At 36.8% G+C, this 26,784-nt stretch overlaps 2 protein-coding genes across 3 annotated transcripts in view; one reads left to right on the top strand and one right to left on the bottom strand.

The window, feature by feature from the left end:
- EXOC5 (exocyst complex component 5) overlaps positions 1-764 on the bottom strand; it is a 47,658-nt gene extending 46,894 nt beyond the window's left edge. Inside the window, exon 1 of the mRNA XM_060142094.1 lies at positions 505-764. Within this exon, the coding sequence (XP_059998077.1) occupies positions 505-531 (27 nt within the window). The 5' untranslated portion in view covers positions 532-764. The remainder of the gene's footprint in view (positions 1-504) is intronic.
- On the top strand, positions 446-25,791 carry AP5M1 (adaptor related protein complex 5 subunit mu 1). Of its 2 annotated transcripts, XM_060142104.1 has the most exons (9): positions 446-1,285; positions 7,690-8,335; positions 12,966-13,193; positions 13,767-13,906; positions 14,856-14,941; positions 15,032-15,150; positions 18,020-18,116; positions 20,544-20,622; positions 22,740-25,791. In XM_060142104.1, exons 1-9 carry the CDS (start codon positions 1,212-1,214, stop codon positions 22,756-22,758), a joined length of 1,488 nt encoding a protein of 495 aa, XP_059998087.1. In that variant the 5' UTR covers positions 446-1,211; the 3' UTR covers positions 22,759-25,791. The 2 variants fall into 2 exon arrangements, with proteins under 2 accessions (XP_059998087.1, XP_059998095.1); XM_060142112.1 differs by lacking the exon at positions 22,740-25,791 and having other exon boundaries at positions 448-1,285; positions 20,544-21,254.
- The last annotated feature ends 993 nt before the right edge of the window (positions 25,792-26,784 follow it).

Genomic DNA, 26,784 nt, shown 5'->3' with positions numbered 1-26,784 from the left:
AACTCGTAGGCAAGTGAGCGCCGCTTCCAACACTGGCTAACGTAGTCATTACTCAACCACCAAAAGCGCCTAGTAGTCCCAATCTCAAGGCGGGGTGGGGGGGGCCTAGAATATCACGCGGGGATCCAGGCGACAAGACGGGGCTCGCCAGACCTGGATCAGGCTCCTCTTTCCGCGCCCCAAGTCAGCCCTTCCCACTCTCATCCCGAGTTCATCTTCCAACGCCCAAACCCCGAGGCTCCCTTCCAGCCGTGCGGACAAAACCAATGCTCCTCCGCTGGGACTCCGGGATTGCTCCCCTGCCCACCTCCCGGTCCCCAAGCCACCCCTCCCCCCTTTCACGCTCCGCCCGCGCCGACACGGGAGCCACCACCCCACCCCTTCCCCTTCTCACCTTCCTTCCCCAGGGCTGCTCCCGCAGCCGCGAACGCCCGCTCCTCTGCCCGCCCACCTCGCTGCTCACACCCCCGGCCCGCCACTCCCTGAAGAGCTGCGGAGACCCACCTCGAACAGCTCGGCCGTCGTGGCCATCCCGGCCGGCTGAGAGGCTCGCCTCGTACTGGATGCCGTCTCTTCTTCACATGCTGCGCCTCAGCGGCGCCGCGCACAGGTCTCTGCTCGGCTCGCCAGCTCCGGCTCCCGGCCGCCGCGGGCCGCCCCGCTCCCCGCAGAGCCCAGGCGGGGCGGGAAAGCGGCCATGAAGCGAAGCCGCAGACGCCTGTCAGCTGCCTCCCGGCGCCGCCCGCGCCGCTCCCATTGTCACCGCCTCGTACGCCGGAAGTGGAGCTGCGCGCGCCCGGGTGGCTGTTGGGAGGGGCCGGCAAGGGGGAGAGCAGCAGGCGAACCGCGAAGAGCCTCCCCGCGCAGGCGAGTGAGGCATCATGATCCTTGCGGGCTACCGTCCCGGAAGTGGACTCGAAAGGAAGAAAGTAGCAGGGTTGGTGGGGATAAATAGATTTCCGGAGGTTTTAAGGGCGGATTCACAGAACTTTTTGTGGCGTGTGTTGTCCAGCGCGGACTCAGAGGTTTTAGTGACTTCACCTGAAGGAGTTAGCTTCTCTGCTGAGCCCGACCTGTCTGTGGTGGGGCAGAATGTGGCTCTAGTTGCGTGAGCCTCGGGGCTTCTGGTAAAAGAAAACGCCTGAGAAAGCCGGTCTGCGCTCTTCTTCGGTGGCCACCTTAGCGAAGAGCTGATGTCTTAGTGGCTTATCATGGCCCAGCGGGCAGTGTGGCTCATAAGCCACGAACCGGGAAGTCCACTTTGTGGCACCGTCAGATTCTCCAGGTAAACGCAAATCTAAATCCTCAGGCGTGATGGATCGGACAGATGGATGGTGTAGCATAGTTTTGTGATGCTGTGTATCCCTGGTCCGACACCTGGGCAAGTTACTTAACATTTGTTTCATCTGTTAAGTGGAGATTGTAATAATACTGCCTCATAGTGTTGTGAGAATTAAATGAGTTGATGCCTGGCACATTTTAAGTATTATGTATTTTCTTATATTAATGTTACTGTATCGTAACTCCACCTACGTAAGATTGATGTAGAGATGACGAAAGGAAAGGAAACTTCCTGAGCAATAAACATGTTTCACATTTTTCTACTTTAATAAAAATCATTCAAGGACATTTTAACTCATTTTTATGGAAAGTTCTTGCTGAGCAGTATCAGGCTGTTACTTTCAGCTTATAATTATTTTTCATTCCCAGAAATTCTCAGATAGTTTACTTTAAAGTTCCTAATTGTTGAAGAAAATTGAAAAAGTACAAAAAATTAAACTGAATTCACTTTTTTTAAATGGTGTGAGCTGATCTGGTTCCACTTTTAGAATTTGCCGCGTTTTATCAAACTAGCTCTGTGAAGAGAATATACAGTAACTCACTGTAAAATATGGGTGGCAATTGAGTGATCTGTTTCACCTTTTGTTCTCAGTGGTGGACAGTTCTTTCTTGCAAACATTCATTCTTCCCTGAGAAAAGCTCTATAGTGAAGTAGCTAGTTCTGAATCCAGATTGAGGCTGACAAAGATGAGTGTAATTTTAAGGAAAAGTGGTAGGCAATGTGGATATGAAAAATTCCCTCTTTCCTACCTTAACGATTTTTGTTACTGAAGGCATCCAGCCTTGGAGTTTACCATTTTCTCTGGGATACCTGGCTTACATTTGTTGTTCTTCTTGTTGTACCTCAGGAGGTTAATAATCTTCAATATGGTTCATCAGCCTTATTGGTCCATCCATCCTAGGTACTCCTGCTTTACTTATATATTCCCTTTGGTATCTTTATCCTTTTGTTTGTGTGTTTGTGTATGTATTTTTCAAATTATACAATTAAGTGTGCTATAGATGTCATTCCCTTTTCTTACGCTTGTCAGATTTCTCAGCACTATTTTTAGGAAACATCCAGTTTACTTTGTGTTCATCTAGGGCAGCACTGTCCAGTAGAATTTTCTTCAGTGATGGAAATGGGAGATGTTCTAAATCTATACTGTCTAATATTGTAGCTACTGGCCACATGTAGCTGTTGAGTTTTTGAAATGTGGTTATTGTAACTGAGGAACTCAGTTTTTAATTGTGTTTCGTTTTAAGTTTAAATAGCCATGTATGGCTAGCAGCTACTATACTGGATAGTGCAGATCTAGGCCATTGAATCTACTTGCTCTGTAGTACTCCATGGTTTACATCTGTCACATTTTACATCTCCCCTTCCCCTGGTGATGATCTCCCAGATTGCCCCCGACTCAGCTATCAAAACGGTGCTGCAGTAGATAACCTCAGACAGTTACATGGGGGCATATCTATACTGATTTTGACTAAATATTACCAATAATTAGCTCCTCAGAATTCTTTGACCAGTCTACACTCTCATCAGCAGTATCTATTCTTTCCTAACACTTACTCCACTATTTGCCAGTACTGGTGTAAAGAATACCTTACTTTCATTTGCATTTCTCTGTGTAGCAATGGCCTTTGGGTTTCCTCTTATGTGAATTGCCTGTATATATCCATTGTCTGTTTTTTTCTGCAAGAGTTGCTGGTTTTTTCCTGTTAACTTGTAGGAGTTCATTGCGTAATCTTGATATTAGTCCTATGTCATTTTTAGCTATTATAGATATTTTATCTTAACTTATTGTCATTGTCAATTAACTTTTCATTACCCTCGGTTAAACAGAAATCCCTAGTTTTGTTGCAGTCAAAGTAGTTAGCCCTTTGGGGGAATTTGTTGAAGTCTTTTCCTACCTTTATTTCCCGAAGATATCTTACTACATTATTTCCTCTTGACTTTATCATTTTCTCTATTATATTTAGGCCTTTAATCCGTCTGTAGTCCATCTCTGGATGTGGTGTTAAGTAGTATTCTCATTTTGTTTTTCTCTATGCTGTGGGGCAGTTTTCCTGACATCATCTTCCAAACAGTATGTATTTTTTTCATTGATTTCTGGGCCTGTTGATAGTAGTTTATTATGTCTCCCATATAAACATTGGTCTGTCTCAGTTCTATTACTTTGTTCTTTGCCAGTACCATAGTGTATTTATATCTGTGGCTTTGTAGCTTATTTTAATATTTCGTAGAGGTAAGATTTTTGTACTGTGTACAATAATAAGTTTCTTGAAGAAGTTGTGCTTGTTTTCAGAGTTCTTTCCCACTGTGCTCAGAATATTTCAAAAGAAAAATTCTTTTTGTTTGGGTGGACTTTTCAACATCTCTATGAAGGCAGCAACTTGGGTTCAGATAATTCATCTGCCACTTATTTAATCCTGTATCATTGAACGAATTAGTTAGGTTTTATTATTTTTTCTGTTTTCTGACCTCCTGGGGCCAGAGTTAGAGCTAAACAGATATCCACATATTTGCCAAAGGGTGATGGCCATCACTTAAGATTTAAGAATGCAAATGATCTTTCCTCTATCTAGCTACTTTTTCCCCACAACAGAACTTGATTTAGATTCTGGTTTAGAGATTTGCTGTCTGGATAGATAGTAACAGTACCAGCTTAAGTCTAGCTTAGGTTGGTATTGTTCCCTATAGTTGCAGGGCCATTTAAAGTTCAAGTCCTGTTTTAGAAAAGGCCTAGAATAACTCTGAAATGACAGGTTGAGTCATCCGGCAAAGTATTTATTGAACATATATTGAGACATTCTGTAATAAGATCCCAGACAAACTTATTTTTGCAATTTCAATCATGAAATTCTTACACTTAAGAGAACTTGAATTATCCTCTAGAGGATAATAGTCTGGGCTAGAGTTCAGTCCAGAGTTTTTAACTATCCTTATCCAAAGACTAAGAGGAAGAAGTGGCATTCACCTGCTAGGCCATTACTGGAGGGCTAGCTAATTCTTCCCTTTCCTCAATCAAGAAAATGCATCAGAATGTAAATGAGTGAGGTTCACTAATACATGGATAACTTTGAATACATTCTTATTTTTCTTTTTTAGAATTATTAGTAGTATTAGTGAATTAGTAGAAAAACATTATTTGGCTAGGTCTGTTCTTGATTCTTGATGAGAATTGCTTATATGTTCTTTAGCCACTCCCTTATTTTACAAATAAGAAGACAGACTTAGGGAAGTTAGGCAATTTACACAGAAGTTAATAGCAAATAAATGACTTTGTTGTGGACTTTGGAGTGGAGAGATAAGGAATTGGGAAAGTACTTTTTTAATTAAGAAGATGTGATCTAACATTTTTGTAAATTTCTGTTTCCCCAAAAAAAGGATGAATTAGTAACTTACTGTTCAGGATAGAGCATGCAAACCATAAAAGATTATTCATTTTATTCTTTTTGTTACCTCATAGTATCTTCCAGGGCCATAGAGATAAACCACTATTACTAAGATGCTCTTACATGTTTTTGTAGGGGTTGGCAAGAAGACTCAGGGTACCAAGTGTACTCAGGATACTAGTGAACCCACAATGTGGAGGATTAAATTGAACCACTTTTTTCCATCATACTCTACTAAGATGGAATCAGAAAAAAAAGTCCTGTGGTGGGGTGGGAGAAATTTATGAAGAGGGTCAAAAGGTATACTCTTTCAGTTATAAAATAAATAAGTCATAGGGATGTAATATACAGCATGGTGACTATAGTTGAATTATACTGTATTGCATATTTGGAAGTTGCTAAGACAGGAAGTCTTTTTTTTTTAATTTATTTATTTTTGGCTGTGTTGGGTCTTCGTTGCTGCGCGCACTTCATTGCGGCTACTCTTCATTGCGGTGCACGGGCTTCTCGTTGTGGTGGCTTCCCTTGTTGTGGAGCACGGGCTGTAAGCGCGCGGGCTTCAGTAGTTGTGGTGCGTAGGCTCAGTAGTTCTGGCTCCCGGGCTCTAGAGCGCAGGCTCAGTAGTTCTGGCACACGGGCTTAGTTGCTCTGCGGCATGTGGGATCTTCCCAGACCAGGGTTCAAATCTGTGTCCCCTGTATTAGCAGGCAGGTTCTTAACCACTGCACCACCAAGGAAGCCCCAACAGGAAGTCTTAAAAGTTTTCATCACAAAAAAAAAAAAATTTTGTAACTATGTAAGGTGATAGATGTTAACTAGACTTACTGTGGTGATCATTTTGCAATGTATACAAATATCAAATCATTATGTTACATACCTGAAACTATTGGGTTGGCCAAAAAGTTCCTTAGGTTTTTAAGTAAAAATAAAAGACACATTTTTCATTTTCACCAAGAACTTTATTGAACAAGGTATTCACTGTTTTGTTCCACTACCTTCTGCCATTTTTCAAGCAGCTTCATAATTCCATCTTCCCAAAACTTTTTATCTTTTTGAGCAAAGAACTGTTCCAGGAGCCTTTTACAGTCTTCCAGGGAATTTAAATTTTTTCCATTAAGAGAATTTTGTAAAGACGGAAATAAATGGAAATCCTGGAAATGTCTGGTGAATACGGCGGATGAATTGGAACTTCCCAGCCAAGCTATAACAGTTTTTGCCTGGTCATCAAAGAAACACGCGGTCTTGCGTTATCCTGATGGAAGATTATGCGTTTTCTGTTGACTAATTCTGGATGCTTTTTGTGGAGTGCTGCTTTCAGTTGGTCTAATTGGGAACAGTACTTGTTGGAATTAATTGTTTGGTTTTCCAGAAGGAGCTCATAATAGAGGACTCCCTTCCAGTCCCACTATATATAACATCACCTTCTTTGCATGAAGACCGGCCTTTGGTGTGGTTGGTGGTGGTTCATTTCAGTTGCCCCACGATCTCTTCCATTCCACACTATTGTACAGTATCAACTTTTCATCACCCATCACAATTTGTTTCAAATACAGAACGTTTTTGATATGTTTCAGTAGAGAATCGCATGCGGAAATACGGTCAAGAAGGTTTTTTTCACTTAAATTACGTGGAACCCAAATACCAAAGCGATTAACATTACCAAGCTGGTACAAATGATTTTCAAGACTTGATTTGGATATTTTGAGTATGTCGGCTGTCTCCAGTGTGCTATAACATTGACTGTTCTCCGTTAATGTCTCGATTTGATTGCTATCCACTTCAACTGGTCTACCCAATGGTGGAGCATCGTCCAGCAGGAAATCTCTAGCATGAAACTTTGCAAACCATTTTTGACACGTTCTATCAGTCACAGCACCTTCTCCATACACTGCACAAATCTTGCTTTGCGTTTTAATTGTGTTTTTACCTTTCTTGAAATAATAAAGCATAATATGCTAAAAATGTTGCTTTTTCTTTCTTTTTCAATATTAAAATGGCCACACAGAAATTCTTCAATTTTGATTTTTTTTTTAAATGAACACTGAAGTTAAAGACAACTAAGCACTACTAGAGCCACCTTATGGAAAAAAACACATGAACTTTTTGACCAACCTAATGATATAATGTTATATCTAAATTATACCTCAATTAGAAAGTGGGGGTGGGAGGAGAGGGAGGAAGGGGAAAGGAAAGACAAGACAAGAAAATCTTCTTTGCAGCCTTATCTGTAACAACAAAAGAAGTGATGTTTCTACCAATGGGGGTCCAGATAGATTGCAGGTCCTTAACCCAATGGAATACTGTGCAGCTGTAGCTTTACGTGACCTAACTTGGAAAGTGTAAAAAGTAAGTTTCACTGCAAAATGTATCATTCTGTTTTTTTAAAATGACAGTGTGTTTATGTTTATGCTTTAAAAGCATTGAAAACCCTCTAGAAGGATGAAACAGTAAACCCTTGGCAGTGGTTACTCCTGGAGGTAGGATTGAGTGGGGAGAAAGATGTTCCTTGTGATTAAAAAACAAAGGAAAGGAGGAAATAAAATAAATTTTTTTTAAAAAGATAAGAAAGAAAAAAAAGTCCTTATAGATGCCTAAAATGTATTCAGGTGTACACACCTTGCTTAAGTGCGAATCTGAGCGGCCAAAGACTAGGATTTTGAATTAGAACCAGGTACTCTACTCTACCTATTTAAAAAATCAACTAAATTGAATTTTTTTAGATAATAGATAATGATACTTTATCATTTGAGATATATCAAGTACACAACAGGTAATTGTTTTAGTAAGAATTTAACATGTAATATATTTTTTTGGTTGTGGTTTTTGTTTGTTGGTGTGTGTATTTGTTATTGTGTGTTTTGTTGTTATTAGTGTTTGCCTTATGTTTTGTGTTTGTTTTTAGGTTTTGAACTTGCAATTTTATTTTACTTGCAGGAATTAATTATGGTTTTGTTTCCATTAATACAGACGGTATCCAACTGTTGAAAAAAGAGCCGAAGTCTTCAATGGAGCAAGTTATGTGCCTGTTCCTGAAGATGGTCCCTTCCTTAAAGCACTGCTTTTCGAACTGAGATTATTGCGTGATGATAAGGACTTTTCGGAGAGTCGTGATAGCTGTTCACACATCAATAAAACATCCATTTATGCACTCCCGATAGGAGGTGAAGAACTCTGGCCAGTTGTTGCTTTCATGAAGAATGGCATGATATACGCTTGTGTTCCACTGGTTGAACAAACTTTATCCCCTCGTCCACCATTAATTAGCATTAGTGGAATTTCACAAGGCTTTGAACTTCTTTTTGGGGTACAGGGTTTTCTTTACTCAGGTCAAAAAAATGACAGTGAGCTAAACACAAAATTGAGCCAGTTGCCTGACTTGCTTCTACAGGCTTGTCCCTTTGGCACTTTGTTAGATGCCAACTTACAGAATTCATTGGATAGTATTAATTTTGCTTCTGTTACTCATCCACAAAAACAGCCGACCTGGAAAGCTGGAACATACAAAGGAAAACCACAGGTTTCTATTTCTATCACTGAAAAGGTAAAATCCATGCAATATGATAAACAGGATATAGCAGATACATGGCAAGTCATTGGAGTTGTCACTTGCAAGGTGAGATTTTCTCTGGTACTTGTTTTATCATAGCACTTAACATTTATGGAGAAAAGTAAAATTTGCCGACCTTATTTTACATCATATTGTGACATTCTTGATTCTTATAAACAGCAGTCATTAAATGTTATGTTCACGTGAAATTTTATAATGTTATCTTTTTGCATTTCTTACTAATTATACTGGCTATATGCATTTGACCCTTGAACAATACAGATTTGAACTGCGTGGGTCTACTTCTACGTGGCTTTTTTTCACTAAATACATACTGCATTCGGTACTATAGTATCTGCAGTTGGCTGAATCTACAGTTGGCTAAATCCACAGATGCAGAACCTTGGACACAGAGTGCTGACTGTAAAGTTTATACATGGATTTTGACCGAACAGGGGGTCAGTGCCCCTAACCCTCGCATTGTTCAAGGGTTAACTGCATTGCTGTGTAATGAATTGACCTGTTACCACAACCAATAAACATTTATTATACTCGTAGTTTCTGTAGGTCAGGACTTCAAGAGCAACTTAGCTGGGAACTTCTAGTGTGGAAGTCTGTCACAGTCAAGAGTTCAGCTGGGGCTATAGTCACCTGAAGGTATGACTGGAGCTGGAAGTTCTACTTGCAAGGTGACTCAGTCACATGGCTGGCAAGTTGGTGCTGATTATTGGTAGGAGACCTCAGTTTCTTTCCATGTGGACTTCTCAACAGGCTGCTTAAGAATATTCTCACAACTTGGTGACTGCCTTCCCTTTGATCAAATGATCATACAGATAGCCAGCCACATGAGGCACAAGTGAAAGCTATTCTTTTTATTACCTAGGCTGAAAGGTCACATAGTATCACTTCTGCCACTTTCTGTTCATCAGAAGCAGGTCACTTTGTCTGGTCCACGTTCAAGGGGAGTGGGATGAGGCTCCATCTTTTGAAAAGAGTAGGGTCAGAGAATTTGTGAAAATATTTTAAAGTCACCATACCTACTTTCCATTTTTCCTAGGGGGGTGAAATTGACAAATGTCTGACTTAATATCTGAAGCCATTTTCAAGGGCTCACGTTTTATTTAAACAAGTCACTAGGTTAATATAGGGTTCTGTGGTTTAAGGTTAGGTAATAGGAAAAAGCAATGAAAATAACAATACAGCTAGCAATGATCAGTGCCACATTCAATAATGATCAAAAATAGAGCCCCTCCAAGAGAATGTCTACAAGTACATATTAATATTCTCAGGTGTCTGTTTTTCTGTCATCTTCCTTTATTCTCTGCACTTATTAATATAAACTTTCTATATATCATATCAATGTTGAGTAGTTAAGTGCAAATCCAATAGATAAAAGTAGATTTCAAGAACAGAGAATGAGAAGAGTCCTGGCAGACAAATTGGGTCTTTTTTTTTCCTTTTTAACCTTAAAGTGACCTAAAAATTTATGTGCCTGTTTTAAACTCACTTCTATTACGATCAAAAATACATTCCAGGGCTTCCTTGGTGACACAGTGGTTGAGAGCCCGCCTGCCGATGCAGGGGACACGGGTTCGTGTCCTGGTCTGGGAAGATCCCACGTGCCGCAGAGCGGCTGGGCCCGTGAGCCGTGGCCGCTAGAGCCTGCGCATCCAGAGCCTGTGCTCCGCAATGGGAGAGGCCACAACAGTGAGAGGCCCGCATACCGAAAAAAGAAAAAAATACATTCCAGTTATTAATTTTAATAGAAATAATTATCATAAATGTCTCCAAAATTAAGGTGTTTACAGATTATGTCATTCATACATCTTAAAGCAGTTGAATCTACGTTTCTTGTAAGTTCTGTAAAATACAAGTAGGAAAATTCACTGTCTCTGTTTTTCATTCTGTAGTAATGAACAGGGAATATGTTACATATAATTTAATACTAATTAATATTATGCTATTTAAATATCTCAGCTCATTGATAGGCTGACCCTAGTTTATTGCTTCTGGGAATTTTAGATTGGCTCCTATTCTTGGTCTAATACAAATGATCATTATGGGAAACTTTCATCTTTAAAAAACTTTTTTCTAAAAATAAAAATAGTGAGGGTATACTGAAACTCATGAACTAAATGTTTCTTTAGGGTTGTATGTAAATAGTATAACTGTTAGCCAAACCATTTTTAAAGTATTTAAAGGAGTTTTATTATGAAGCCTATTGTAAATGGAAATAATTATCTTCATTTTATCTCAATCCTAGTAGGAAACCTGGTGAACCAAAAGCCAGTGGACTGAAGTTCTAATCCTCATTCCACCACTAATTTCTCTGTCTCTTTGGAAGAGTTACACAATTTTTTCAATCTTTTCTCTTTTTTTTTTTTTTTTTTTTTTGCGGTACGCAGGCCTCTCACTGTTGTGGCCTCTCCCGTTGCGGAGCACAGGCTCCGGACGCGCAGGCTCAGCGGCCATGGCTCATGGGCCTAGCCGCTCCACGGCATGTGGGATCTTCCCAGACCGGGGCACAAACCCCTGTCCCCTGCATCAGCAGGCGGACTCTCAACCACTGCGCCACCAGGGAAGCCCTCTTTTCTCATTTTTAAAATTAGATAAGTACCTAGGTCCCTTCTGTTTGTATAATTCCTAATTAAAAGTCCAGATCTACATATGCCAGATTGGTTTAAAAGGTAGTATACAGATTTCTTCTAGAATGGATGTCCTCATCCCGTAGTGAATGGCTAGTGCTCTGGTATTTCAGATGCCTAGACAGCAGATAATTTGTTGGTTATTTCCATAATGGTTGCTGTTTCTCTGATTCCTTTAATTATGTTAGAGTGTTAGAGGATAGTAAGTATAAACCGAATATTTTAAAATGTTGATACTATTTGCTACTAATATTTGTTCATATATTATCTCCATAAATACCTGCCAAAAAATAAAACTTTTTTCTTTAATTCTTGCTATCCACATATAGAGAGTGAAGTAGCAGATGATTTAAAGTTGAAAATAATAAAATGTTCTTAAGTTTCATAGTAGTTATTTGGCATTTTTATTATCAAATGGGATTGACGTTATTCTAACTATCACTGAAAGACCTTTATAAGTCACTAATTATACATGGTACTGTTCATAATGCCTGCCTGCTCTCTAAATGCTTGCATTATACAGCAGATATATTCATGAATTCACACATATGTCAAGTGGTAGATAAAAATATAAAACATTTCCTATTAAAATTGCGAACCAAAGGTACGGTTCATAATTATAAAAAGATATCCATTCAGCAAACATTGGAGTATCTCTGGCTGTGTTGGGTCTTTGTTGCCGCACATGGGCTTTCTCTTGTTGCAGAGGGCGGGGCCTACTCTTCGTTGCGGTGCGTGGGCTTCTCGTCACGGTGGCTTCTGTTGTTGTGGAGCACGAGCTCTAGGCATGCGGGCTTCAGTAGTTGTGGCACGCGGGCTTCAGTAGTCATGGCTTGTGGGCTTCAGTAGTTGTGTCTCACGAGCTCTAGAGCGCAGGCTCAGTAGTTGTGCCACACGGGGTTAGTTGCTTCACGGCATGTGGGACCTTCCCAGACCAGGGCTCGAACTCATGTCCCCTGCATTGGCAGGCGAATTCTTAACCACTCCGCCACCAGGGAAGTCCCTGGAGTATCTCTTATACTTAGCAATGTACTGGGCACTAGAGATACAAAGAAAAATATAATAATTCTTGCTTTCAAAAACTTAAAGCTTAAAGAAGGAAACAAACAGGAGCAGACATTTGATCTCACCTCTAGAGAGTGGGCAGTTAATGCATAATGCAGACTATGTATATGATAGTGGAACTAGCTGCTTGCATTTGGAGCTAAGCATTATACCTACTGAGTTCCACCAACTCTTAAAATATTGTACAAGTCTAGCCAAACAAAACTTATCAGTAAGCCTTATATGCCTCAATTGGACAGTTGTAATTGGGTGCTTTAATAGAGGTAAATGTCAAGTTTGAGTTATAAAGGAAGAGCCTGACCGCCCACCGCCCCCCCCCCCAAGCACACACCCAAGTAAGGTATATCAGTCTGGCTGGGTCAGAAAAAGAGCCACTACAGATTTATGGGAGTAAAGGTGTTTAGTATAGGAATGAGGGCTTACTCACGGATAAGAGGAGCTGGGAGAATAAATCTCTGATCCTCTGACAGTCCCCAATGTGTCTCCAGCATTACTTGCAGGGTAGAAAATGATTAAAGAGGTAGATGGGAACCAAACAGCAAAAGGCTTTAAAAGTAATACAAAACTGAGGGGGAACTATTGAGAGGTTTTGACATGGATACAATATAATTAGAATTATGTTTTATTAAGATAGCTCTAGCATTGATGAAGGATGGATTGATTAGAGGAAAGTGAGTCTAGATACACTTAGAGGGCTATGACAGAAATTGTAAGGGCCTGTACCAGTGTAACAGGAATGAAGAAAAGTTGCTTTTTAAGGGTTTTAAATGTAAGCAGAGGGCTCTAGGAAGGCTCTCCTGGTCTCTGGCTTGGGTGTCTGAGAACATGATAGAATCATTAACCAGAACACAGAAAGCAATGAGAATAATACCTTGAGAGAAAAGTGAATTAAGTTGTGGAAAGTGACTCAGATAAATTAAGAAAGGCCTCATTCAAAAGATGTATGCTTCAAAGATCTTGGTAATATCTGTTTGTTTGTGTTGCAGTGTGATTTAGAAGGAAGTATGCCAAATGTTACCATCAGCTTGAGTCTCCCCACCAATGGATCTCCACTTCAGGATATTCTGGTTCATCCTTGTGTGACATCTCTCGACTCTGCCATTCTGACCTCTAGTAGCATTGATGCAGCAGATGATTCTGCATTTAGTGGGCCTTACAAATTTCCACTCACTCCACCTTTAGACTCATTCAACTTATGCTACTACACTTCTCAGGTAAACAACCTTGGAGAAGTTGGGACTTTGCTAATCTTCATATTTATGAATTCTGTTGTAAACAAATCATCCATACTTTTGGTCCAAACAAGAACTTTTCATGAGTTATTTACCAGAAGATTCAGATTGTTTTGCTCCAATCAGTTATTGATGACCCATTAAGCTACTGCTGATCTGGGAGGGTTGGGGAGTCAAGATACAAGCAGGGCAGCAGAAACTGTGGGCGGGTGTCAGTGATCAGTATGTTTAGTGCACGTTCTGTGTTGCAGGTTATAGAGACCCTGGAGGAAGGGAATCTGAACAAGCAGGAGTAGGAAAAAGAATGTATCACACACCTCTGTAAGGCACCTTTCTCACCTCTGGAAATAGAAAGAGATGCAAGAATCCCTGACCTTAGAAGGAATGTAGCTTCATCATCTATTATCAAAATAACTTGGAGTAACCCATTAGTCATTAAAATCATATCTGTATATAATGACTATATTACTGCAAGGCTTTTTTCTCCATCACCACTGATATTTTAGACCCATTAACCTGAGAATTACATAAAAATATGTTTATGTTTGATTCCAGGTCCCTGTGCCACCAATTTTGGGTTTTTATCAAGTAAAAGAGGAAGAAGTACAACTAAAAATAACAGTTAATTTAAAACTTCATGAAAGTGTGAAAAATAGTTTTGAATTCTGTGAAGCTCATATACCTTTTTACAACAGGTAGGAATAAAATAACATAATGCCATGATCTCTGCCTTCTTTAGTACATTCCCACTGCCCTATAATAAATTGTCTTGGTTTTTACCTTATTTTTAAGATCTAAAAATTTTATGTTATTCAAATGTATGCTGATTCTTAACCAAAACATTGTCATAAAAATAATCTCTTTATTTTTAAATATCGTCATTTTTCTGGTTAAACTACTTGCTAGTAAATTATAAACTTCAGCCAGTGTAGCTTCTTCAGGGTTTATTTTACTACTGGCTTTATTTCTAACAATTTTTCTGTACTCAACATACAGATCAAGCCCAACTAGAAAACCTGGTGAATTAATATCATAAGATTACTTCCTTATCAGTTCTACTTTTAAGTTTGTCCTACAGAATAGTTCTTTTAAAAGGATACATAGGGCTTCCCTGGTGGCGCAGTGGTTGGGAGTCCGCCTGCCGATGCAGGGGACATGGGTTCGTGCCCCGGTCCGCGAGGATCCCACATGCCGCGGAGCGGCTGGGCCTGTGGGCCGTGGCTGCTGGGCCTGCGTGTCCGGAGCCTGCGCTCCGCAACGGGAGAGGCCACAGCAGTGAGAGGCCCTCGTACCGCAAGAAAAAAAAAAAAAAAAAAAGGATACATAAATATATAGTAAAATCACAGTTTTAATGTTACGTCAATCTATGTGCTTGTATTAATACATTCTGCATGACTTTGTAGTTATCTTTAGAATTAATAATGAAATGTATAGCATCACTAAAAAAATGTTTATTGTGTTTCTGTGTTTTCTGAGATATAATATTCATTATTTATTCTACTCTATTCTGCAAACTTGAATACAGATCTGCTTTTATGTTGTCCTTGTATTAAGTAACAGTAGCAAGATTTGACTTAAATCTCTTTAAACTGTTATATCTATGATTATTTTTTTCTTTCCATTTTGTCCATTTCTTTTTTAAAGAGGTCCAGTCACACATGTGGAATACAAAGTTAGTTTTGGCCAGCTTGAAGTATTTCGAGAGAAAAGCTTATTGATCTGGAATATTGGTAAACTAGGTTTTGTTTATTTTTTTTTCATTCATTTGCTGTAGAATCTATTTAATTTATAATAGTTGATTGATGTATTTCTGTTTTTAGGACAGAAGTTCCCAAAATCAATGGAAATTAGTCTTTCTGGAACTGTAACTTTTGGAGCCAAGAGCCATGAAAAGCAGCCATTTGACCAGATTTGCATTGGAGGCACAGCGTATTTAAAGGTAAATATATTTATATGGTTCACTACATTAGAAGCCTTTCCTTTTGTTCCAAATTGCATATAATTGATTTTTAATGTTTCCTAACATTTTTTTGTTTTTGGAGTTCTGTTCTTTTTGTCTAAGTCCTCTGTTAGATTTTAGTAAGATTCTTTTTGTTTAGTAATCACTTTCTATTTCACTTAATACTTTAAAATTTTTAAGGTGAAAGAATTATGTAAAGCCTAAATACCTCAACTTAACCTAGTTCTACACAGCTCTTACATATCACATTTGAGATTTGTATTAAAAAAATGTAAGATGTAGTCTTTGCCCTCTAGGGATTTTTCAATGATGCATGTCAGTAACTGATCAGGACTGACTGCTTTTGGTCTTTCAAAAAAAAGACTGAGCACTTCCAACCAAAGTGATCAAGGAAAGCTTTGTAGTAGAGATGGAGTTTAGGCAAAACTCTGAGGCTCAGGTAAGCATCGATATGAAGCCTTGAATATTAACTCTCGTTTGTATAGGTGAAGAAATGACTTAATCACAGGAATGAAGGATAACAAGGCATGTTTAGGAACCAGTGCTAGAAACAGTAGTCACACAGAAGTCTGAATAAGTGATTTAGGTCTGGATTGTAGAGAATTTGAATCTGGCTTTCATTGCTTTGTTAGAAAATGTTATACTTTCTTTGAGTACGGGAGTGGTCCTCCAGAAAGTGATACTTTATGAGGATCAATCTGAAATGGATGTGAGGAAGGTGAGTGAAGAAAAAAACTAGAGACAAAGAAACTATTTTTTAGCTATATTAGTATTCCATCTGAAAGGTAGTAAGTTAATAATGCTCAACTAGTGTAGTGTCACAGAAAGAGAAAGGAAGGGAGAAAAAGGAATAGAGCTGGGATAAAGGTATAGCCTTTAATCTCAGTAATTAAGTAGAAAGATAAGAAATAGTTTTAAGTCAAAGATGATGTCATTAAAAAATTGTGACTTAGACCAGACTTGAAGCTCCAGGAGGGCAAAGACTGTGTGAATCTCATTCATTCATTGTTTTATTCCCAACATCTAGTTCAGTACCTAGCGCATAAATATTTGATGAATGGATGTACATACTTAGAAGAAAGTTCTGTATCTTAGAAGAAATGTGGAGAAATTTGGGAGGGAGTGGGCTTCATATCACATATGTTGCTGGTAATAGCAATTTACCCCAGTATAGGTGTCCAGTAGGTGGCTTAAAACCCAAAGCTTGATTCTCAAGAGAAAGCTCAACTGTTCTTAGGATCTAGGAGTTATCCATGGAGAAGAAATAGTTGAGGCAGTAGAAATGAATAAGGCCAGAAAAAGATAAGAGAAAATAGGAGGAAGGTTCAAAAGAATCAGTGAGGGAAAGTGAAAATGCGATCAGAAAGGTAGCAGGAAAACCTAAATAGAGTAGTATCAAAGAAATCAAAGAGAGATTGAAATCTATATGTAAAAGCAACTAGGGGAAATGGTAGTGAAGTCAGAAGTACACTAGTGATATTCATTTCTTCTGTATTGGCTTCAACTATGTCCATGAGCTTTGTTTCAATGATTATTATAGAAATTCCCTCTTCCAGATGTTTTTCAGAAAAAAAAGTGAGATGTTACTATACTATATGTTTTTCAAAGGTAGGGATTATGACTTTTTTATTCATTTTCATCACCTAACCAGTTATAGCCGCATCAAAAGCGTGTAGTACGTATTTGTGTTCAATGAATAGATTTATTTTTATAATATCTAGTTGTGTGGAAATCAACCTTGTCATAACTTCCAGCATCCAGAATTATACCAAACAAGCAAGCAAAAGCCCTTTACTATTAGATAATTTGAGTTGCAATAGGGAAGAAATTGCTGAGAAGATCTGAAAATTACATCTATGCCTGTGATCAGTTAGTTTGGCAATCAAAAGGAGAAAGATAGGAAAAGAGAGAAATTTGCAGGGAAGGGAGAAGGAAGAAAAAAAGTATAGAAAAGCTATCAGGATATTGCCAAATCAAAAGCTTTTAGCAGCAAAGATGAGAATCACAGCAAAAGGAGGCAGGAGTTCTGTAAGAATAGACCTTTCATGGTTCATGTGAATATCATTGTGGCTCAGAGACAGCCCAACACTATGCCTTCAGAGAAGGTACTAATGGCCTTCTCTATTATAGCCCAATATATTAATTGGCATTTATACTGATATCACCACATTATCAATTAAATCCAGGAACTTACATTCATTCATTACATTCATTACATTTTAGAAAGGTTAGTTATGTAAAAGTTAAATTTTAGTTTTCTGAAAAATTAAGCAGAGCGTTTCATTCCCTCCAAACACCAGATAAACTGGTGTTTCTGTTTTAGTAATTATTTTATTGTGTTCTGCTAAAAGGTGTATAAAAGAATTATGATCTGAAATCTATCACAGCCACATAGCCTTAGAGATAGGAGAGAACATACAGAACACCAAACACCATAGGGGAAGGAGCACCAGCTTTTGTAGTCAGGCAGGTCTGAGTTCAAATGCCAGCTCTACTACTTACCTACTGGGATGCTAAGTGTTTCCATCTCTGAACCTCAGTTCCCTCATGTGTAAAATAGGGATACCTTGCAGTGCAGATTAGAGTTTATATTAGTGAAGGGCCTGGTATGTGTTAAGCACTTCATAATGGCAGCCTTACAAAGAAACGACCCTAATGCAGAAGGGAAAGGTGAGTATATATGTGTGAACATGTGCACTCGCACGCAAACACACACAGTATTATTTGTGATTTTTATTTTGTGAACTCTGTGAAATAAATTCCTAAACTTGTGTCAAGGGAAAAAAATGTGACCATCATTTTTACCAAATAATCACCTTAATTTGGTACATTTCTCTTCTTGTTCTAGCTTCATTTTAGGATCTTAGATTATACACTCACTGGGTGTTATGCGGATCAGCATTCAGTTCAAGTTTTTGCATCAGGAAAACCAAAAATAAGTACATGTAAGTTGTACAGATTCAAACTAACTTAAGGTAACTAAAGTGGTGTTATGTTATTATTAACTAAGATAAAATTAAAATATGACAGAAAAAGATCAGAGAATAATACCGATTTATAAAAATTCTGTGTAACAGTTTATGTACATTGCCCTCTGCCTTCTCCTATTTGTAAAGTGGTCTGGATGAGCAAGGATTGACATAGAGGTGGGCTCTAGTCTAAAGTTGGATTTGCTTTGCTCTGCTTATAATTTACTTCTGGTCAAGTTAGTGAACTTCTTATTTAGTTTCCTCATATATAAAACGGAATTAGTAGTAGTATTTACCTCAGGGTTGTTAGGAGGTTTAAATAAAATCATATCAACCATGCACTTAGCATTAATGCTTAGCATGTGGGATGGATTCAATAAATGTTAAGTATGATTATTACTTAAAATTTTAAATATTTTTAGCAAATGTTGTAGTCAATGAGCATTATTTAGTACTCTGTTTTACCAAAAGGAGGGTAAGAGAAATGTGTGTGTGTGTGTGTGTGTATACACACACACACACACATATAGTACAAATGGAAATATAGGGAGGGGAAACAGAGCAATTTGTAGATGAATTCAAAATTATTTAATTCAGATCAAATATAGATATGTGGCATAGAACAAAAAAGTAGCTAGAATGAGGTAGAGTTAGATAAACGTAAGCAGCAACATTTTTGCCTCATATATTAAGGGGAATAAAGCTATTTAGGTAAGTATTTCTTAAACTAAGGGTTAGGGTCCCTAGGAAGGATAAGACAAGACTTTGTACTTGAAAGTTTCTAAAGAATTACAGAACTCAGAACTACTGAATTCTAAGGAATTACCTGTGAATGGCAATAATATATTCTATGTAATATAACCAGAATAAGCCATATTCTTTACCTCCATACATCCCTGTGCTTTCTCCTACATCATTTTTTCATTGCTTTTTAGAGAAATTCATGTATATGGAAGAGTCTTCATAATGCTTTTTTTTTTTTTTTTTTTTAAATGAAGGCACAATACAGTTGTTAGTTTGGACAAACCAGCAGTTTTGTCTAAATGCAAACAGACCAGTATTTTAGGTTGTCTATGGGAAATATGTTGTCTCTTTAGATAATGTTTAAAATATTGTATCTTATTAATATTAACTAAACATATTGTAGTAATTTTCAGAGATTATAATACAGAATGGGATGTTTCAGTAATTCACCTGCTTCTTAATATATGAATGAAAGAGGTCACTTTAAATGCATAATTATGACCAATCTTTTATTTCCTTCTTCTATTAGTTTCAGAGCATAACTATCACTTCGTGCAACTATGTAAAAACCTTTATTTTGCCATCATCTTGACAATAAAATCTATATTCATAATATACAACTTAGTTCTGAAAATAGTTTAATAATGCTAATAATCTTAATTTAAATAATAATAGCTGATGTTTATTGCTTACTATGTGCCAGGCACAGTTCTGAGTATGTAATGTGTGCTAACTCATTAATCCTTACAGCACCCTACGTAAGTGTTGTTATCTCCATTTTACAGATGAGGATGTTGACGGAACAGAGAGAATAGGGTCACATAGCTAGTAAATGGCAGAACTGGACTCAAAGCCAAGCAGTCTGTCTCTAGACCCTGACCACTTAACCAGTATGCTATGTTGCCTCTCAATGTCTTAACCAATATGCTATGTTGCCTCTCAATGTTACTAGGTTCTCAAACTGAACAAACAACAACAAAAAGGCAATGCAGTAATACATCCTACCTCTATCCTTTTCATTATGAAGAAGGTATAAAAGGCAGAATTGGATACATAGAGATGTATGGAATAAGAACTTACACATGTCTAGCTCCAAATGAGCATTATCATCTCAGTTTTACATATCAGAAAACTTTAAAGAGGTTTTCATTTGTCCAAAGCTCTTAAAACAGAAACCTTAAATTTGATCAGAACAATAAGAAACCACTGAAGCAACCTTTTTAAAACGTTACTAGAAAGTTGGGTGTGTATTTCCATCTCTGAAACTTTGAATGCATAAAGAATAGCAAGATCAGAATCAGAACTGTAGTGAAGAGGTTACAGAAGGGTAACAATAAAACTATTTTTAATGTTTTTGTAGCTGAAGTAATGGTCTATAATAAAAAGAATTTAGGGAAGATGTGAGAAAAAAATTAGCAGATTTGGCATGAGGGATTTTGGCATGTATAAGCTAAAAGGTGGATTATTCATGTATTTAATGAAGCCATATTTTTAAAGTGGTGAAAGTTATAATAATGCCTTGATAAAAATTGAATTGAAATGGATATCTCAAAGTATTGCCTTCCTTGAAATAATTGTGTTCCACAATTTTAAATATCATGACTTTGCTTTCTCATTGAATTTTTAAGATAATATAATCTTATCATTTTTTTTTTTTAGACCGGAAACTAATTTCTTCTGACTATTACATCTGGAATTCTAAAGCTCCTGCTCCAGTAACATATGGATCATTATTACTGTAATTGTCTCATGTTTAAATGGGATTTATACAATAGTAACATAAATTAAATCACAGTCTTTTATTTTTAAGGTGTATGCATATAACCTATGAGTGAAAATCATTGATTTAATTACAAAATGCTCTTGTTCAATGTTTTTAGTCTGATCTAGTTTGAAAGAACATTTTAAAGACTAATGTATCCAATTTCATTACCCTTTGATTTTACTCAAGTATGATTTCAGAGCATAAAATGTAGTGATTCACTTTCAGCTTATTGTAGACTAGTCTTGGGTTGCCCTGCCATACATGTTTCTTCCTGCCCCTGTGGCAGACATGGCTAATCAGTCACAGTCCTCTTTCTCCACTGAGCCTTCCTGGATATGGGCTTAGGCTCCTCAGTGCAGAGCTACAGGCAGCTACTCCCAATAGATTGTAGATGACGTGCAAGATAAAAAACTATTTGCTCTTCCAAACCTAAGTGCTAAGTGCTAGTACGATGTGTTGTTACAGAATACCAGAGACCACATTAGGAACAACTTTGTAAATCTCTTGAGAAAACAGCTGATGAAAATGAAAGAAAATTGTTTAAATAGTAACCTGTTTTTAATCAGAACTATCCTACTGACTAATAAAGAATCTGCATAATTCTATTTTGTTTATCTCTGTTCTGGAGTTACTTTTCAGGCAAGCTTATTAATCTGCCACAATAACATTTTGTTTAGTAAGCATATTAAGAGGAGTGGGATACCTTCAGAAGATGAGCATAGTGTTTTGTGATTACTGAATATCTGCAGCCAAATTTTTAAATATAAATTTAGATATAATATCGGTCTTTTCCTGTTTTATTATAATTCATTAATGAATGAATTCAGGTAAAAATCAAAAGCTATTTTATGGGTAGAGAGTATCACTTAAATCTTATTTCAGTTTCATGTAGCACATTTTCTTTAAATTTGTCACCCTTGCTTCCTTATTGGCATGCTCTGGGTTTCTTCAGGAACCATCCAGTCATACATACTCTTTATTCTCTACCTGTCTTTACAATTATTTGTCACGTTCTGTTTTCAAAGTAGTTCATTGTCAAGTTGGACTTTAAATGACCATTCAAGAAAAGATGAAATCTCAAGAACCTCAAAACCTATTCCATGTCAAGTTTCTTTTTACAGAACAGAATTAGAAGAGTTATATAAAAAAATACGCATTACAGATTAATAGTCAATTAAATTATATCTTGGTTTCTTTTTTTTATGAGTCTCTTAAGGAAAAGCTTAGAAAAAGCTGCTAACTTCTTGAAAGAGAGCTATGGTAGTTTGAAAGGAGATTGCATAGAAATTTAGGATTTGAAATGTAATTTTTTAAAATTAAGGTCAATCCTACTCATAAACTCATTTTCTGCAAGACATTATCATGGCATAATGTTCTATGTTGAAAATTATCCCAAGTAATGAAGAAAACAGAGTAACTTCCAGACCAGGACTTTAGCTTGTTGTTCTAGGTTAATCATAGATAATCAGTAGTAAAAACGTTCCTTTTGAAAAAAGAAAAAAATCATTCCCTTTAAGTTTTTTGATCTCTCTTAAACACAAGGAAAGCTTAACATTTCACTTATATTAACGGAGCCATTTGTACATCTTGATTGTATAAGTGTTTAGCAAAGTATACTAAAATAGGGAAGAGGCATTTATCTAGTGAGTAGGCTGAGATTCAGTGTAATAATCCCCTAGGCAAAACTTTATAAGCAATCGTAAAAACCAATGAATCTTTGATCTGACATTTCTAGAAACCTGAGGAAAATCTAAGGAGTACTGGAAAAGTGTAGGGACAATGGGGAACCTGATGCCATCTGTTGCCATTGCATTCTAACATAACGCTACAGAACTAAAACTAACTCATGTTTTCATCCTGTTGAGATCAGCTGGGCACACTGTGATGCTTTGATTTTGTCTAGAAACCTGTCACTTCAGGATAATTTCTGAAGACAAAGTCTGTTTCCCGTTTGGTAGGTGACCTGTTTAATGTTTTCTCTGTGTCTGGGAACTCCTTAGTGTAATTAGCGACCTTTGAACTCCACAACTAATCCTGAGCTATTTTGTATTCCTTACTCATCTTTAAGGCTGGACCTTTCTTTTCTTCAGAGTCCGCTGCCACAATTAAAGAAGAAACAGCTGCATTTCAAAGGGATTCCGATTCCAGAAGCTTAATCGTGATTGACATGTTCTTATTCTAAGCTATAAGACACTCTAAGAGTCCTTTCTTGGGTTAAAACTTCAATCATTTTCTAAAATATTCTCTCGCTATGGATTTTATTCATTTTCTTTGATAACTATTCTTTGCATTTTTTAACTTGAAAGATGCTGTGTGTTTGCACTGAATATGAGCACCTACTTCCAGTTAAAGGTTTGGATGGTGTCAGACCGCTGGATGCAAAATTGCTAAATTCCCTTTAGTGCCAAAATATGATTATGAAATCTGATGTCTATCATATGGGTAATTATTCTTCAGTAGATCCAAAATGTACAAAAAGTGTTACATTTCTGAAAATGTACTCAAACTTTTTAAAGTCAGCAGTACCCTTAACAGTGTAAGACAATCCCCTTACAGTGGTGGGCATTTTTTACCTTTTACTTTTTAAATAATTGATTCAAATGTCAGGTTTGAAGTAAATAGCCTTATCAGGAATTCTTAAATTTTAAAAAAAATTTTTAATTAAGCATTAGTCTTACAAAATTAATTTTTTCACACCAACTCAATATTTTCAGTGAGTTAAAATTGTGGTTTTATATATACATTGTATGATTTAAGATATTTCAAAGCACAATTTAATACATAGAACAACTACTAGTATTTTTCTTCTAGTTTTTATTATAGTATTTCAGAATCCTTTATAGATATTCATGGACTCCTGCACCACCCCTGGGAGGAAGGTAGGTCGAGTTATCATCCAGAGTCTCTGCAGGGACCGCTGCCACAGCAGAATGGTTGTTTCTAAGACAAAGGTCAGAAAAGGGATGTTAATAAACAGTTCTCAGGTTTAAGGGACTTTTTTAGGATTACATCTTAAATTCCAACAAATCAGATTTAGGAGTTACTGAAAGTGAAATTGATCCATCCCTCATCCAAACTTTGCAATACTTTCCTGTTCTGACATCATTTAGATAGTTAGCTGTATTATCAGATTAGAAACCATTGTACCAGGCTGCTGAAAGGAAAAGGAGGCAAAAAGCTAAACATGGGATGAATTCTGAACCTTTTAACCTGGCTGAAGTACGTAGGTCCCTGTTATGCAAATACCTTCAATCCTCTGCTAAGTTCAGTGGAAATAATTTTCTTGAATGACAGGTTTATTCAGCAAGGATTCAGTTGGTGATTAATCCCCCTTTGATCTAGGGTATTTCACTTAACTACCAGTTACCTCGTTCTGACAAAGTGCAACTGAGATTAGGGAGATCACTAGAACACTACCAGGGTGTGCGTTTATTCTCTATAACCTTTTAAAGCAAGGGCCAAGAATGCAATTTATTTTCAGTATTTGAAGATGTAAAAGTCCTGTCTGCTAAGTTAGAAAGTCAATTGAATACCAAATGAAGTTTAGTTCTTATGTAATAGAACAAACATTTCTTTTTACTTTGCCTAACAATGATTTTAGAAAACATAGGCTTTGAAGAAACAAAGACTACAGTTTAAGTATATCTTCTAGTTTTGTTTCATATACTAGAGTGTATATTTATTGGCCCTGAGATAACCCAAAAATCAAAGCTACAACTTACGCTGAGAAAATGCTTCTATTTTATTCAACTGCACAGTTTCTCCCCATCTGCCTCCATTAAAAAATGTCATGGTATGTGGTAAAGAAATCCAATTTGGGAAAACATGTCGCAGTACACAATTATTCATCTTAAGACTTGTGATTTCAAAGCTTTATTTAACTTTGTCCTTTCTTGAAAAAGAGCTTGTTTTGTTCCCATGATGAATCAAGATTTTTTTCATAAAAGTACCATTACAAAAATACTTCAAACTGATTATTTTAAGTTATCAAAATAACCATTTCGACAGTACTGTTTACTATTTTTTTCTGCCTTTTTCTCATTTAACTGGGTACCCTTCCTCCATAACTTTAAAGTTTGAACTATTCTATGAAATTTTGCACAATATTTGAAGAATAAAATTGTAAGATGTGTTTCTTGACTAGTTTTATTATTATAGACAGCATTTTTTAATGCTTTGTAATTGTTCATTATTCTAGTATCAGTTTGCAAGTTATGTATTTGGATAATTTTCTTATACCTTTTTTTTGGCTCAAACTTTTTGTGATCCAATTTCTAAATTGAAACAGTGACTCAAATAAATGCATATCTAACTTATGTTTATGCCAAATGAACATCTCTAGTTTGAATTTAGTAACCAAAATGTTTCTAAATATCTTTTGATAGCAAGTTACTTAACCATGGTAAAATTGAGGATCAGAAAAAATATAAGATGGAAGGCAGGATCCCCTGGCCATGTTGCTAAGAAACTAGTATTTTTAATAATTAACTTACTCTGTGCAGTAAATTTTTAGTTAATAAAATGTTGCAATATATCTTGAAATACGCTATCAGAGAAAATATATTTATGTAAAGCATAGATGTATGTGTGTGGGTATTTATATAATGTTTTATGTTAGTGTGTACAACTTGGTGGGTTTCCCTATGAAATATTTCATTATGTCAGAGGAAGAAGAATATTTAAAGTTAAATATTCAAATGTTCTCCCTGCAAACACAATGTTAGTCAGTAGTAATGAGGAGGTGCATAAAATGAATATTACCAAAGAACTCTTGAGGTTACTCTTATAAAATGGTTAAAACTCTTATGAGTTGAAAGCTTTTCAGCTAGCTTCTAGGTTTTTTTCCAACAACAGTTTTATGGATATGATAACATTATCGTCTGTATATAGCCTGGAGCAATGCAATGCCTTATCTGTATTACTAATTTACTGCTTTGTAAGCAGGTTACTTTGAGGTCCAGGTTGACTTTTCTCAGGCCCTGGCCAATCTGTGTAATTGATGGTAGTGTGGTGTTAATATATGATGCACAGCATTTACATATTGACGGATGCCCTGGGGTGGAAACCACCTGCTGAATTGTTTTTCCAGTAGGACGTGAAAATTTGTATATCTTAATACTCCATTAAACATTTAAAATCAAACTATGTTTCCTTTAAATGTCTTCTCTTTAAATGATAGTTTCTGTGAAAAAAAAGGTTATTTAGTTAACATACTACTAATAAATAAAAACGAAAAATTATTGTTATCCCTCTTAAATTTTTTACTTTTTCTTTCAAGGGACTTTAGTGCCCTCTGCAGGTTATATAAAGAGATAACTAATGACTATATTTTTAAACCCTGTGATTTTTCCCTTTTAGAAGCAAAGCCTGGTAAGTGTGATCCATTTTATTTATATTGTTAACTTTGTTAATTTGCCAGTGATTGAAGTAAGAGTTTCTTTTCTTTGCCAGTTTTATAGTTTTGTTTAGTGTGAAGAATGTAATACCATTGAATTTTCCAAATCACTTAGCTGGCACTCTTTAAATGTTAGAACTATAGTAATACACATTCCCTCACAGAAAGCAGATTGGGAAAACATTCAGCGATTTTGAAATTTATTGAAAATGTGGAGAATAACTTGATTATTTCCCATTACATTATTAGAATATTATACATTGAAATAAAATAAGCCTTTTCCAGTATGCATCATGTAAATTTTAAAAATTACCTGAGTTTTATTTCTTAATCTTGTTGATGAGTGATGATTGTGTTCAAGCTCAAAACACGAGGCTACTTAGAATTTCTTTAAACAAAGTTAAGGTTGAACAGATAATGCTTTGGTATTATTGTTGCATAGGTCCACTAACCAGAAAGAGTATTTCTATTTGAAGAACAAAAGGCAAAGGTTTCGTATCTGAGTCACTCATTTCAAAGAACCCATACTTTCTCAATGAGTATGACAGATTTGTTTCTGAAGGATATAGGAATTCATTTTGTATATGAAACTATAGAACTGGAGCACCAGTGGCACTTCTGATTCACTTAAAGCTGCCAGGGAAACTAAATATGATGAGAACAAGAGGAATGACTGGATCAAGTTAATAGAAATAGTTCTGCAAGCCACATAATGATCCTGATCATCAACCTTGAAAAGT

This window comes from Lagenorhynchus albirostris, chromosome 1 (assembly GCF_949774975.1).
Source record: "Lagenorhynchus albirostris chromosome 1, mLagAlb1.1, whole genome shotgun sequence".
NCBI lineage: Eukaryota > Metazoa > Chordata > Mammalia > Artiodactyla > Delphinidae > Lagenorhynchus > Lagenorhynchus albirostris.
Note: the sequence above shows the minus strand (reverse complement) of the source record. Positions and strands in the feature narration are given on the sequence as shown.

Coding starts and splice junctions, on each gene's coding strand:
- AP5M1 (XM_060142104.1), top strand. CDS start 1,212: ATGGCCCAGCGGGCAGTGTGGCTCATAAGCCACGAACCGGGAAGTCCA. Junction 1,286..7,689: donor GGCACCGTCAGATTCTCCAG/GTAAACGCAAAT, acceptor CCATTAATACAG/ACGGTATCCAACTGTTGAAA. Junction 15,151..18,019: donor GAGGCACAGCGTATTTAAAG/GTAAATATATTT, acceptor TTCTTGTTCTAG/CTTCATTTTAGGATCTTAGA.